The 13,725-nt window shown below is 35.8% G+C and overlaps 1 protein-coding gene across 1 annotated transcript; it reads left to right on the forward strand.

The window, feature by feature from the left end:
• The first annotated feature begins 3,699 nt into the window (after window positions 1–3,699).
• Window positions 3,700–3,997, forward strand: LOC127696847 (mitochondrial pyruvate carrier 1-like). Its single transcript, XM_052199775.1, is given in 2 exon segments — window positions 3,700–3,911; window positions 3,913–3,997. Coding segments are annotated over 2 exon segments (297 nt in total).
• Window positions 3,998–13,725: the final 9,728 nt, after the last annotated feature.

Below are 13,725 nucleotides of genomic sequence, written 5' to 3' on the forward strand. Positions count from 1 at the left end.
CTCTCTCTCTCTCTCTCTCTCTGTGTGTGTGTGTGTGTGTGTGTGTGTGTGTGTGTGTGTCTGTGTGTGTCTGTGTGTGTCTGTGTGTGTGTGTGTGTCTGTGTCTGTGAATTTGCTCTCTACATTCATTCTGGGAAACAAAAACATGCATTGTCCAACCCATTCACAGGCATATTTGAAGATCACTGTCTCTGGACACTCAGAATTCAATTGTTTTTTTCCTACCTTTGTTTTCCTAATCCACTAAGACTTAAAATGACTTTTCCACTGATGCTAAAGAAGAACAAGGTGGTGGATATAAGGCACCAGTTAAAAAGTCTTCTGAAAAAACAAACAAAATGAGTTTTGAACACCAGCATTATCTTTAAAATATCTTTGTCTGTGACAAAGGCTTACAGCAGACAGCCAGAACATTCCTTATGCGGGGTTCACTTTGACATATGGTTCTCTGCATGATTCAACTGCCTGGGCAGACACCATCCGCAAACCTCACTGCCAGCTTGAATCAATATCATTTTGTAACACAGACACAGCCATCATTCCTTTGTAAAAACACACATTAGTCTCTTGTCTCTTCTCTTGCTATCCATGGTCTGTCTCACATATTTAGATATTTAATCGAACATTTCTGTTTATATACTTTGTCTCCCAAAGGAATTCAGTCAGGTCACAAACATAGGTGTCTATAGTGCTAAATGCAATGGTGTGTACCAAATAAATGTTAGATTGAACACTCTGAGGACAGTAACCCATTAAATGAATTTTATATTGTCCTCTGATTTAACAAAAATTCCCATGATAGAAAGAATATAAGCTTTATATCCTTGATTTACAAAGACATTCAAGCTTTGTAAAATTTAAATTGATGGGTTTAACAAATCAGCTATGCCACAGCTGAAGGTAGGACCCCCCACAAGGAGGTCATAACTTTATCATATAAGATCTAGGGATACACACACACACACACACTATATATATATATATATATATATATATATATATATATATATATATATATATATACATATATATGTATATATATACATATATATTATATATATATGTATATGTGTGATATATGTATATGTGTGTATGTGTATGTATATGTATATGACCCTAGTCATCTGGGTATCTTGTTGAAACTTGGCATACAAAATAGAGCAGAATGCATAGCTGTAAGTAGGAAATTCCATGAGAAATCTCGTACCTTCAGGATAAATCCACCTCAGCAGTCAGAAAATACAGACATAAAACAACACCAAAGATAAAAGTTATTCTCACTTAAGAACAAATTATGCCTATATATTCAACATTAGTTTTTATTTAATAGGAGAGAATTTATGATGTTTGAGAATCTTTATGGAAATCTAATTAAAAAGCACCCTCTAGGTATTATTTTTTTAATAGAGATTTCACACCACTCTGTAGTCATCAAGATTTCACAGCTAGAATGGAGAAGAGACTGGTGGGGGCTTCTTAGTGACTGCAGGGGATTCATTGTGCTGCTTTCCGAAAACTCTTTCCATGTCTGGTCCTTCTGTAATCTCGTTTCTTTTGTTTTTATGAAGGCGTACGGTACGATACCTTCCTGGGAATGGGAGAATTTGTCTGTATTTTCAGTCATGGAAACTCTTAATGCTTTCTATGGAATAGGACCAGACACATCATAGTGAGCAAGTTTGTGATTGCTCCATCACCGCCTCAGCCATCTGAGGGGCTCTTCGGTCTGGTGTCACTTCCAGAGAACTGCCCCCTTCCCCTCCCTCTTTCTCTTCCTCTCTGCCCCCTCCCCCAGTACCTTTCTCTCTTCCTTTTCTTTCTTTTTGTTCTTGGCATTGTCTCACCAATTTATCCTGTATACCCTCTATTAAATCCTTCTACTTTTAAGCTTCCAGAGTCTTATTTTTAATCACTTAATTCTCTAAGTTAATTTCCATTTGGACCTCATTTTGGAGACCTGGTTTGGTTAAATTGGGGTTGATTGCTTATTTTTGTTTTGAGGGCATAGATTTTTGCTTTCATTGGTTTGTTTTTATTTTGTTTATTTTTGCATTTATCTTCCTGCCGGCATGAGAACCTTTATTTTTTTATCCAGCTCTGTTCATTCCTGTATCTTTTTATAATTTCCATCTAACTCCCTATGGTCACTGTCTTTAACAAGACATTCTCTTTGTTCATCTACAGAGTTCTCTTCGTATTTAAGTATAAATCAGGAAAGAATGCTTACAAGACATTTTGTATTTAATACTTGCATAGTATATATATATAAAGTCATCTTGTATGCTTTGATTGTCAATATATCTCTTCTACTAACTCACACAATATAAATGCTTCCAACACTATATTCCTTAGAGTATAAAGTCCTTATATGTGACATCTGTGTGCTTTTGTTCAAACATTTCAATCTACATTTGGCTAGACTATACATCTGAGACTCATGGATAGGAGGACTTACTGTAATTAGTGTGCTCAACTGTAAGAAATTTCAAAGCCCTACATTCTGCTTAGAAGTAAATTTTGTTCCCTTTGCTTCACATAAATTTTCAACAAACAAAACATTCTAGAATGGGAATTACTATAATCTATCTCCATCTTTGCCTTCTTCCAACATTCCTTGTCGTATATTTCTATTATCCATCCTAGCAGAGACTGGAAGAAACAGGTCATTTTGTAAGCTATGTGATTAGTTTATGAACTAGGGTTCTTTAAATCACAAATGTTTAAAACTTAACCCCTTGGAATTTTTTATGATATTGAAAACATTTTTTGGGGGGGGTAAATTCATGGAATGAAAAATGCATGACTATAAAATTCATTATAGTCAGCAATAAGAATCTTCCCCAAAATGTTTACTACACATTCCGGAGACATTATTCTGGAATCCACAAAGAAAACTTTTGGGGTTTGGATTAAATATCCTCCTTCTCCCCAAATCCTACTTTCTACACACAAAAGAAATTCTTCAGAGATAGATCCCGTCTCTATTCTAAAATGTAAAAATAAATAAAAAAATTTAAGAAAGTACTGAAAAATCAGGAAACATGAAGCAAAATCTTGATTAATTTTATTAATAGTGTTCTTGATAAACTGATACTTTCCTCTGAAATGTTATGAGTCTGCTACATAATTTTCCATAGTAGTTCCCTAGCTATCAATTGCTAAGCAAAATTTGCACCCTATCATTAGATATTTTTGATGCCTCTGTTTCTTTATCCTGTTTCTATATTAGTAGAAAATTACTTAAATAATGAAAAATCAATTGATGTTTAAATGGTCTGTGATGAATTTTTGTGATGGATTCACTTCTAGAAATTCACTGGGCCAATTATGATACTTATCACCCATATAAAGTTTTATAGATCCACTGGGTCTGCTATGTCAGAGGCATAATTAAACCCAAGTGGTTTTCTCCTTATACCTACAGAGTTCACCCTTCTAATTCATCACATGGGTGAAACACCAAAAAAAAAAAAAAATAGATTAAAAACAAAAACCAAAAAACCAAAAAACACCTGGAACTGTACTTACTGACAAAATGGCATAAGGACACTCGGAGGAAAAGAACAATATGTAATGCCAAAATGTTCAGACACTGTGCTAAAATGATAAAAGAAATGGCAGTTGTCAGCAGAGGGCCTCAGCTGGGTCCACAGTGGAGTCATCTGTCTAGGGAGTGGCTTCATCACCACCAGCAGGGCCATGGCTGGGGCGCTAGCTTACAAAGCAGCAGGCTATGTCCGGAGCAAGGACTTAGGAGACTATCTCATGAGTACGAACTTCTGGGGCCCAGTTGCCAACTGGAGTCTCCCCATTGCTGCTATCAATAACATGAAGAAATCTCCAGAGATTATCAGTGGGCGGATGACTTTCACTCTCTGTTGCTGTTCATGAGATTTGCAGCCTCGAAACTGGCCGCCATGTAGCAAGCGAAGCAGTGCAGCTCATTCAGGGTGGACGACTTATGAACTATGAGATGAGTAAGAGGTCATCTGCGTAGCAGTGCAAGGACCAGCCCGAGAAAGGGACAGCTCTAGCCACTGCTGCAGCCACAGATCACATCAGCATGAACAGTCTTGCTGAGGGGAAAACACAGAACGCTATCTTTAATGACCATGCCAACATTACTGAATAGCCGAGAGTCTCTAAACCTGTTCTCTGCTGCCTTATCGATGCTGAAATTTATTTTTCTTCCTCAAGAGTAGTTCAAAATATACAACTAATTTAAAATTTTGAATCATGGTTTTATCTATAGCAGCCTGTAATAATATGTATGTTATCTATTGAGATTTGTGTAATAAAAAAACTCTAAGGGAACAAAATTTTATGACACAAGAACTTAAGTGCTCAAAATTCTTGACTTTTTCTTTAATGGCAATAGTATAACCCTCATGTTACATGTCTACACATAATTTCCAGTGATAACAAGTATTGGTGTTTCCATATGTAATTCAGATCTGTAACATAATGGCAATAAATGGTTTAAATATTTGCTATTTGAAAAAAAGGAATGTAATTGTCTACAAGCTTTATGGCATTATAAGGTCTTTTCGTCCTTTTTATTGTCACATACACCCAAAATTGATTATGAGATTCTATATTTGTAAACTCAAATATTCTGCAGAGTTTATAATATATTTACAGAAATATTACTTCAAAATTATTTTTTAAATATATTTCATGTGTGAGACACTAAATTATAAAAGTCACAAAATATTATAGGAAATGTCTTTTAGACTGAAAGAAAAAAACATTGGAACACTTGAATAAAATAAATTAGAGTAAACAATTACAGATATAGATTATGTCAGATAAATAAAAATTGTTATATGTAATATTGAAGAAGAAATGAAGAAAATGGAAGAAGGATATTCAAGGCAAGAAAGTAGCACCAGTCAAGACACGGAATTTAAAATAAAGCCTAGGAGGATTCCCCACCATATAATAAGGATACATGCTCTATTATGTTCATAGCAGCCCTATTTATAATTGCCAGATGCTGGAAAGAACCCAGGTATCCCTCAACAGAAGAGTGGATGCAAAAAAAAATGTGGTATATCTACACAATGGAGTACTATTCAGCCATTAGAAACAATGAATTCATGAAATTCTTAGGCAAATGGATGGAGCTAGAGAACATCATACTAAGTGAGGTAACCCAGACTCAAAAGATCAATCATGGTATACACTCACTAATAAGTGGATATTAACCTAGAAAACTGGAATACCCAAAACATAATCCACAGATCAAATGAGGTACAAGAAGAAAGGAGGAGTGGCCCCTGGTTCTGGAAAGACTCAGTGAAGCAGTATTAGGCAAAACCAGAAAGGGGAAGTGGGAAGGGGTGGGTGGGAGGACAGGGGAAGAGAAGGGGGCTTACGGGACTTTCGGGGAGTGGGGGGGCTAGAAAAGGGGAAATCATTTGAAATGTAAATAAATTATATTGAATAAAAAAATACTAGTCTTATGTAAAATAAATAAATAAATAAATAAAAAATTAAGCCTAGGAGCTTTCAAAGAATTTATAGGTAGTAAGACAAGATATAGGAAGCTTTATTCAGCTATTTGGGAGTTGTGGAGCTGGCTTATATAAGTCTCGTTCATGATATAAAGGCATATGCATTGAACAGTAAGTGTTCCCAAGAAAAACAAAGTTCCCAGTTCAAAAACAATTATACCAAAAATGTTGCCCTAGAAGTTAACTCTGTGACGTAAGAAATGATATCCTGGCAATACAGAGTAATCGATATCTTGAGCTGTCTGCTTAATCAGCCACTCATTCATAAAGTATTTATTGAGTACCTCTCTACATTCTTATGATGGGTTCATATTCAAACAGGCCTACTGCAAGTTGAAAAAACTTACGATACACATAACCTATTGAACATCATGTAGCTCACCCACAGCCCAGGACAGACTAGCATGTTTGCTTTCATAATTTTGTTATTATTGTGAATATGCCAATGATCTGTAAAAGAGCAAATTTCAAAGTGCACTTTGTACTGAATCTCTATTGTTTTCACAGCTTACAGCTTTCAAAGCTCGTGAGTGAGCTAGATTAGGGCACAGGTAGAAAATGAATCAAGCACACTCCTATGATCAACACCCAATTTAACAGAAAACCTCATGAAAATGTGTGGTAGATAATCAGAACAATGGAATGAAAATAAAATCAGTTGATAAGAATTGTCATGCTGGTTTAGAATACATGTACTACATTCTTCAGAGTTAGCCTGGAACTTGGGAAAATGTAAATTTCTATTCTCCAGTCTCAACTCAATGGTCTAGATGACACGATTTTCCAAAAGTGGGATTCAGGACTCTCTCCCTCTCCCTCTCCCTCTCCCTACCCCTCTCCTTCTCTGTCTCCCTCTCTCTCTCCCTCTTCCTTCCCCCTTTCCCTCTCCCCCTCCCTCTCTCTTTATCCCCCTCTCTCTCCCTCTCCCTTTCTCTCTCCCTTCTCTCTCTGTCTCTCTGTCTCTCTGTCTCTCTGTCTCTGAATCTCTGTCTCTGTCTCTCTGCTCTCTCTCCCTCTTCCCCTCCCTTCCTCCTCTCTTCCCCCTCCCCCTTTCCCTCTCTCTCTCTTGCTTATTTTCTAGCTTGCTCACTCTCTCTCGCTCTCTCTGCCTTTCTCCTGAGTGTGTTTGTGTGTGTGCATTGTGCATGTATGTGTGCACATTTGTGACACATTGTGTCTCTGTGTATGCAAATCTGTGTGTGTCTGTGTATCTGTGTATGAGGGTCTGTGTGTGTCACCCCCTTGTGTGTGCCTGTGTGTGTGTGAGACTGTGTGTGTGTGTGTGTGTGTGTGTGTGTGTGTGTGTGTGTGTGTATGTGTTTTCCTGTTTCTTTGAAGGCATTTGTAGTATATTAAGTTTCAGTCACTAGAGTTGTATGGTAGTGGAGAAGGCTGATAATGAAATCACCATTGACCCAGAATTGAATGAATGGCTTGTTAGAAGCAGCATGCTGGGAAGTAGTCACCCGTAGAGGAGTCAGTATATTAGAAAGCATCCCAAGACAACCTTAGCTAAGGAGAAGTTTGAAAACTCATGAGTGAAGACGAGGTGCTAAAGTGGAAGGGCACGTAAAAGAACATCTGGGCAATCAGGAGAGCAAAAAGGGGATTTTAATAGACTTTTAGGACACAGTATCAACAAGACAGCAATATGATTCATCTTAATGATGATTATTCAGTCAGTTGCCAAATAATAATATATGAGATAAACAAAGTCATAGAAGAATTTAACAATTTATAATACCTGAATTTATTACTCTTTCTCACATAAAAAACACATTTTACATTCCACCTGAAGATTTGTTAGGAAATAATCATCAAATGTAGAAATTGAAGCTCTGTGACAGATGTAGAAAAAATATATTTTAAGTTGGTGAAAACAAATAAAATGAAAGTGAAGCATGATGCAGATGTGCCCAGATGTAACGCCAGTTACGTAATTGAATTCATGGGTGGAAACTGTAACTGCTGTGCTTCAGATCAAATGCTACTCCAATAGCATGGATATTTTTATACTAAATATTTGAGTTCCTGGAATTAATGTAACAGCAAAAAAAACTGAAAGAAAATTAACAAACACATACCCCCTATCAGATTTCTTATTAATTCCAATATTCAACTACATCATTTTAGACTACAGAAAGTTCATATGTTTGGCTTATGATCAGTTAAAAACAATCGTTTGACAAGGTTAAGACCTCCTTGGAAATACAACATTGAAAGTGTTTTCTTTTTCCACACCCCAGTTGAGTTTGCCACACCCAGTTGCGCTTACAAACACTGACTCCAAACTTATTCTTTCATATGCCACACCACAGTGGTCTTCCCAATGTCAGTGGCTCTACTTTCTAACTCTTAATGGTAAGTCTGATATTTTGACCATTTGTATGATATACTTCCTTACATACTAGTTTACCTTTTAACTTCAAGTTCATACTAAGTATTAAATATTAAACACATCAAGCATGATGTCATATTAATTAACAATATCTCTTGCAAAATTTAGTTGATATTCCCTATTTTAAAATAAAAACTAATAATCTTAGTAACTGTTTCTTTAACATAGTCATACGCTGTTGCAACTATTCAATGCATAATTTATCCCTTTTTCATCAAACCTATAAATGTACAGTTTTAGCCATAATTGTCTCTTTGTGCAGTAATAAATTATTATAGCCTAAAGTATCTCTGTCTGAAGACATTCTAGTACAGTTTCAGGGAAAACTACTTTGATCAAAATGAATAAATTTAGTGTTATAATATCAGACACCCACTCTCTGTAGCTCAGACTTTCAAAGTAGGTCAGATGCCGAGAATCAATATCTTAACAGCTGTGCCTTTCGAAACCAAGGATGGGAAACATGGCTGAGTTTTGCTTTGTGGCTTAGGGATTTGCTTCCCTCTCCCAACTATACAGCTAAGGAGTGCCTGAGCTTCTCATATGAGCAAATTGCTTCACTCTCTGACTCTACACAGACATCAACAGCTCACTTCCATGCCTGCTTCTAAACAATTGCCATAGGCATATCTATGGAATCCTCAGTCTATATGGGGTTGTCTGTTCTATGATTCTCCTTTCAGTAATTACTCATCCAGCAGTTGTCTAGCACAAGAAGAATGGTCATGGAGAAGCGTTCAGTTCAACTTATCAACTAATCAATGCAATGCTTAGTCTATTATCAAGCACACAGTATGCATCAAACACTCATTAAATGAAAGAAGCAATGTTAAAGGGGGTGGAGAATAAAGCATTTGCCACTTTCAGCAGTATCTATAAACCAGACAAATGTCCCTGAGAATTTAGCTTCCTCCAATCAGTCTGCAGATTTAACTTCAGCACCTTTTTTTTTTTTTTTTTTTTTTTTTAATCCTGGGCTGAGACTCTATGAAAGGTATCTGGGGAAATATTCACAAAAGGTTGATTGTGACTTACAATTATTAATAACCGAGAGCTTTTGTGACAGAAGATGCAGTACCTTTTCTGAAGCTTGAGAAGACATTTAATTCTAAGACGTGTCTTCCTAATAAATCAGGGCTTCAACAAAGTTAATTAACTGGAAAACATGTGACTTGGAAAACCCCATTAAACCTCTCCTAGATTAAATGCTGATGAGAGGCTGCACTGATACATGCATTTAATCTCTGACTTTGCATTCAATACTCTGGAACAGAAAAAGTTTGCCACAGCTGGAACCACCTGGGTGCACAGCGATAAGGAAGATGTTAGAATAAATTCTCAGACAAATGGATATGAGCTCCTGTCAAGGCTTTATTTCAAATGCACTCTGGAGAAAGACACTTACGAAAGCCTTCTTAATGATAGTAATTCAGTAGAGATTTCATACTAGGAGAGATTTAAAAAGGGGGGAGGAATTGGATTAGGATAATTTTGAAAGGTTGGCAATGTTTAAAGTTAAGCTTAGTTTACCCTTCACATATAGAAAATAGGTCTGTGACTAAACTAGGTTCCCATAAATTTGTTAATCCCTTTAAACTTAACAGAAAGTTATCCAGTAATTTTACAATAAAGCCTATTTTGAAAAAGAACCTGTGATTAGTATTATGCAGAAAAATAATCAGTATTCTATGTGATGCCTGTATAAAATATGTGTGTAAGTAAACAACAAGGTGCATGTAGATTAATAACTTTAGAAATGGCATAACCTGGATGCCCATCCTCCTTTACTATCACAAGAACTGAAATAAAACTGGGTTCGAGTTGCCTCTTTATCTGTGACTACTGATAAACTTCCTCCCTCAACTTTCCCCAGTGACATCAGCCATTACCATAAGGATGCAAGGGAGCCCAGGGTTCTTAAAATCTTTGTCCTGGCTCCCTAACTCACTGTGCCTTCATATTTTCTCAAGAATGTAGATATGGAAATGCTCTATCAAAGAAATTATGGAAATTCAATTATTTTAACAGAAATATATGCTGACTTTCTATTTCCAATAATGTGTGCGGGTTTTCTGCTTCCTGAGACCAAGTGGGGGGGCAGAAAAGGGGAAATCATTTGAAATGTAAATAAAAAATATATCGAATAAAAAATATCAAAAAATAAATAAATACATTTAGGATATAATTTAAAAAAAGAAATACAATAAAAACTGCAAAGAATTTTAGCGCCTACTGTGTTACCACTTATCTAAGGCTATCTTTTAAAATCTATTCTCAGCAGAACAGAATTCTGTTGTTGTTGTTGTTTGTTGTTGTTGTTGTTGTTGTTTTCTGTTAGTCTTCTGAGACAGTATCTGGTTGTGTAGCCCAAGTTGTCCTTAAACTGTCAATCTTCCTTCCTTAGTCTGCTAGAACTCCAGACACATACTGTCATATGCCACAATTCAGAGGTCTAATATTTCCATCTAGCTCTCTGGTTGGCATCTCAATTTTTAATAGTAAAAATTAAAGATTTACTTCCATTGTTCTATCTTGGAAAGAAGAACATAAAGAATAGATGCCAGAATCTATTCCTTTTTCTAAATCTCCCTCAAATTTCTCCCACATCAGTCATCACTATGACGATGACAGGGAGCCAAGGCCTCTGGGAATCTTTGTCCTGGCTCCATAACTCACCGTGCCTTCATTTTTTTTCTCAAGTACACAGGCATTGAGTGTACTCAGTTCTGTAAGAAATTAAGAAAGGATATTGTAATGGGAAGACTTAATATTTTACCAGTATAGAAAGGTACTCAGTGGTAGACCTAGTTTTGGGAGCCGGGTGTCCATTTATCCTTCATACTATGATTTTATTGTACAATAGAACTGTGGCAGATGATTCAAGGCACAACAAATTTTAAAAAATGAAGCACAGCAGAGAACCATAAAAATACATTGCCACTCAAGATTCTAAAAGGAACAAATATGTGGGACAAATTCACTATCACAGTAATTTTTTAAGACAAGAGCAAAGCTACTTGGGATGCGATCTTGAGCCAAGCACAATGCTTAGTGTTTCGCATGGGTCTTTACTTCTTTTAATCTTCAAGTGATTTCCCATTTAATTCAAAGGTAAGCAAAGGTGTAACATGGCTTTACATCGGAATCACCAGATGGGGATGGCGGTAAGAAAACATCAGTATCTTAACATTATCTGTCACATTTTGCATTTAGCTTATGTAGGGTTAGGACTATGCATCAGGATGTCTATCTATCTATCTATCTATCTATCTATCTATCTATCTATCTATCTATCTATCTTTTTCTTTAGTTTTTGGAGACAGTGTGTTTCTCTTAGTATCTCTGGCTGTCCTAGAACTCACTCAGTAGACCAGTCCAGCTTTGAACTACGTGATCCACCTGACTCTGCCTCCCAAGTGCTAGGATTGAAAGCATGTGCCACCATGCCCTTTCCATGAGTAATTTTTAATCTCCAAAGTGATTCTATAATATAGAGTAGGAGTCACCACGTATAATTACTAACCCAGAGACAACCATGTAAACCCATACAGCTGAAAGAGCAAAACCTAAGGAGCGTGCCAAATTAGCAGGCTTTTGCTACATATTAGCAAAATTTATCCTGCCACTATTTTCTGTGGACTTTATAGTATTTAAAACTCAGTAAGGCTGGTAATTTTATAGGTGATTTACAAATGAGAGAAACAATTATGCTGACATATCAAAAACAAAAAAATAATCCAGTCAGTTGCAGAGACAGAGGTTACACCCAGTTACACCTGGTTCCAGATATATACCCAGGGGAAGTTGTTCTTTGTTAGATATCTGTGAATACCTGGAGTGTACTATGTGACAGTTGAGTATTTAATATGCACAGATAAAGAGTCAGAAATAACAGAGGGCTGAGATGTCCATGCTTATAGTTCAATATTGTCCCCACAGGCTGTTATTTTATAAGAAGAAGTAAATTCATGTGGTTGAAATAGATTTTCTCAGATAGACATAGAAAATGATACATAATAGTGATTTTCATGTTAAAGAAAATTCTGCTTCTAAAGCTTCAGTTGTATTCTGAGAATACAGCTCCAGGGCAGAGAGTTGGATAGAATGTGCAAGGCCTGGGTTCATTCCTCAGAACTGGCAGGAAAAGTAAATAAATAATGAAAATAAATCTTCAACTTCATTATACATAAAATTATTTCTAAAATCTGGATGATCATTCACACTATTATTTCTCTGGGAAAATAAATTCACAAATTATCTTTAGGGTGACAACACCAACGTGAGAAATTGTCTACATTGTATAAACACCAGATGTTGACATTATAAATGCTAATTTCTATGTATATAAGAGAGTTGTCTTTTTAAAATGTAAATGCAAACTGAATTTATCTATTTAAAACTACCAGATGAATGTATCCATTTTTTATCCTCAGAGCGTAGCAGAATGTTTTTTAGATCTGTACTGTAGCATTAAAAATTGTTCCTTGGGGGAATATTCCACTACTCTAAGCAGCTACCATCTATCATGCAAGCCACATATGTTGGCTTGGTTAGTGAAGTGATCAAGAATTAAATAAGCAGCTACTGCCTGAATCAATTAGACCTAAACCATTAAAACCCACTAAGCACTGTAAGAGTAAAGATGTTCTCACTCCTTCAACTGCTGTTATCTTCCTTCTAGCATATCTCCTGAATCATTCCATTCTACTCAAAGTTCTAGTGCAGTGCTTCTCAGCCTTCTCATGCTGGCCCCCTTTAATACAGTTCTCCATGTTGGTCACCCCCAAACATAAAATTATTTTGTTTCTAATTCATAACTGTAATTTTGTTCCTGTTATAAATTTCAGTGTAAATTTCTGCACTTTCTGATGGTCTTAGGTGACCCCCACCCTTAGAAAGGAACAATAAACCCAGAGGGGGACACTCAACCTAGAAGGGGTCATGAACTTCTGTTGAGAAACTCTGTTGTTTAAGAGACTCTTCATTACTTTACCTGTAGTACCATTATATTGATCGTCTAAGAAATTTTAGCTTGCTGATAAGAACCAGTACAGAGCAGACCATTGTAGAACACTGGTCAAAGTTCCATTTAAAACTTCACATTCAGGAACCTGACAAGTAGACATTGTTTGTGTCATCCTGTTTAGAGAGGCCTGTCAGCAAGATGCAGATCCATAGAAAATCATGCATCATACAGTTAGATGCAGAATTCTTGCCTTTTAAAAACTAATTTTTAAATAGATGTATTCATATATTATAAATGCATAGAAAGATAAAATAGTCAAAATGTTTTCTACCATTTCTCTTGTCTATTTAGTTCTCTCTAAAAGAAACCAGTGCAAACAGGTCTTGTATATCCTTCCAGGGATAAATGTAGAAATATAATATATATTAAACAAGAAATCTGAAAATGGGTATTTTCTATTAATATTATTTCTAATGTTTCATATATCACATGATTATTATAGATATAGATATATATATATATCATATATATAAATGTAGAACTTCATTTTTAACTTTGGCAGTACACTATTTCGCCATGAAGGTGCAACATTATATAACCAACACCAAAATGCAAAATATTTTGGTTGTTCCCAATCTTTCTCCATTATAAACAATGCTACTTACATAATGTTATGCGTCCTTCACATGTGTTTACACACATTGTGTATGCACATTTGTGGTTTAAAACTGCTCTAATCTTAGTGGATTGAAAAGGTATAACAATTTCCTCCATCTTTTGCTAACATAGATGAATTGCCAAATGTTATTTTGGGAGCAATGTGATATATCAATATCAAAGTTTCC

The sequence above is a fragment of the Apodemus sylvaticus genome, chromosome 11 (genome assembly GCF_947179515.1).
Source record: "Apodemus sylvaticus chromosome 11, mApoSyl1.1, whole genome shotgun sequence".
NCBI classification, from domain to species: domain Eukaryota; kingdom Metazoa; phylum Chordata; class Mammalia; order Rodentia; family Muridae; genus Apodemus; species Apodemus sylvaticus.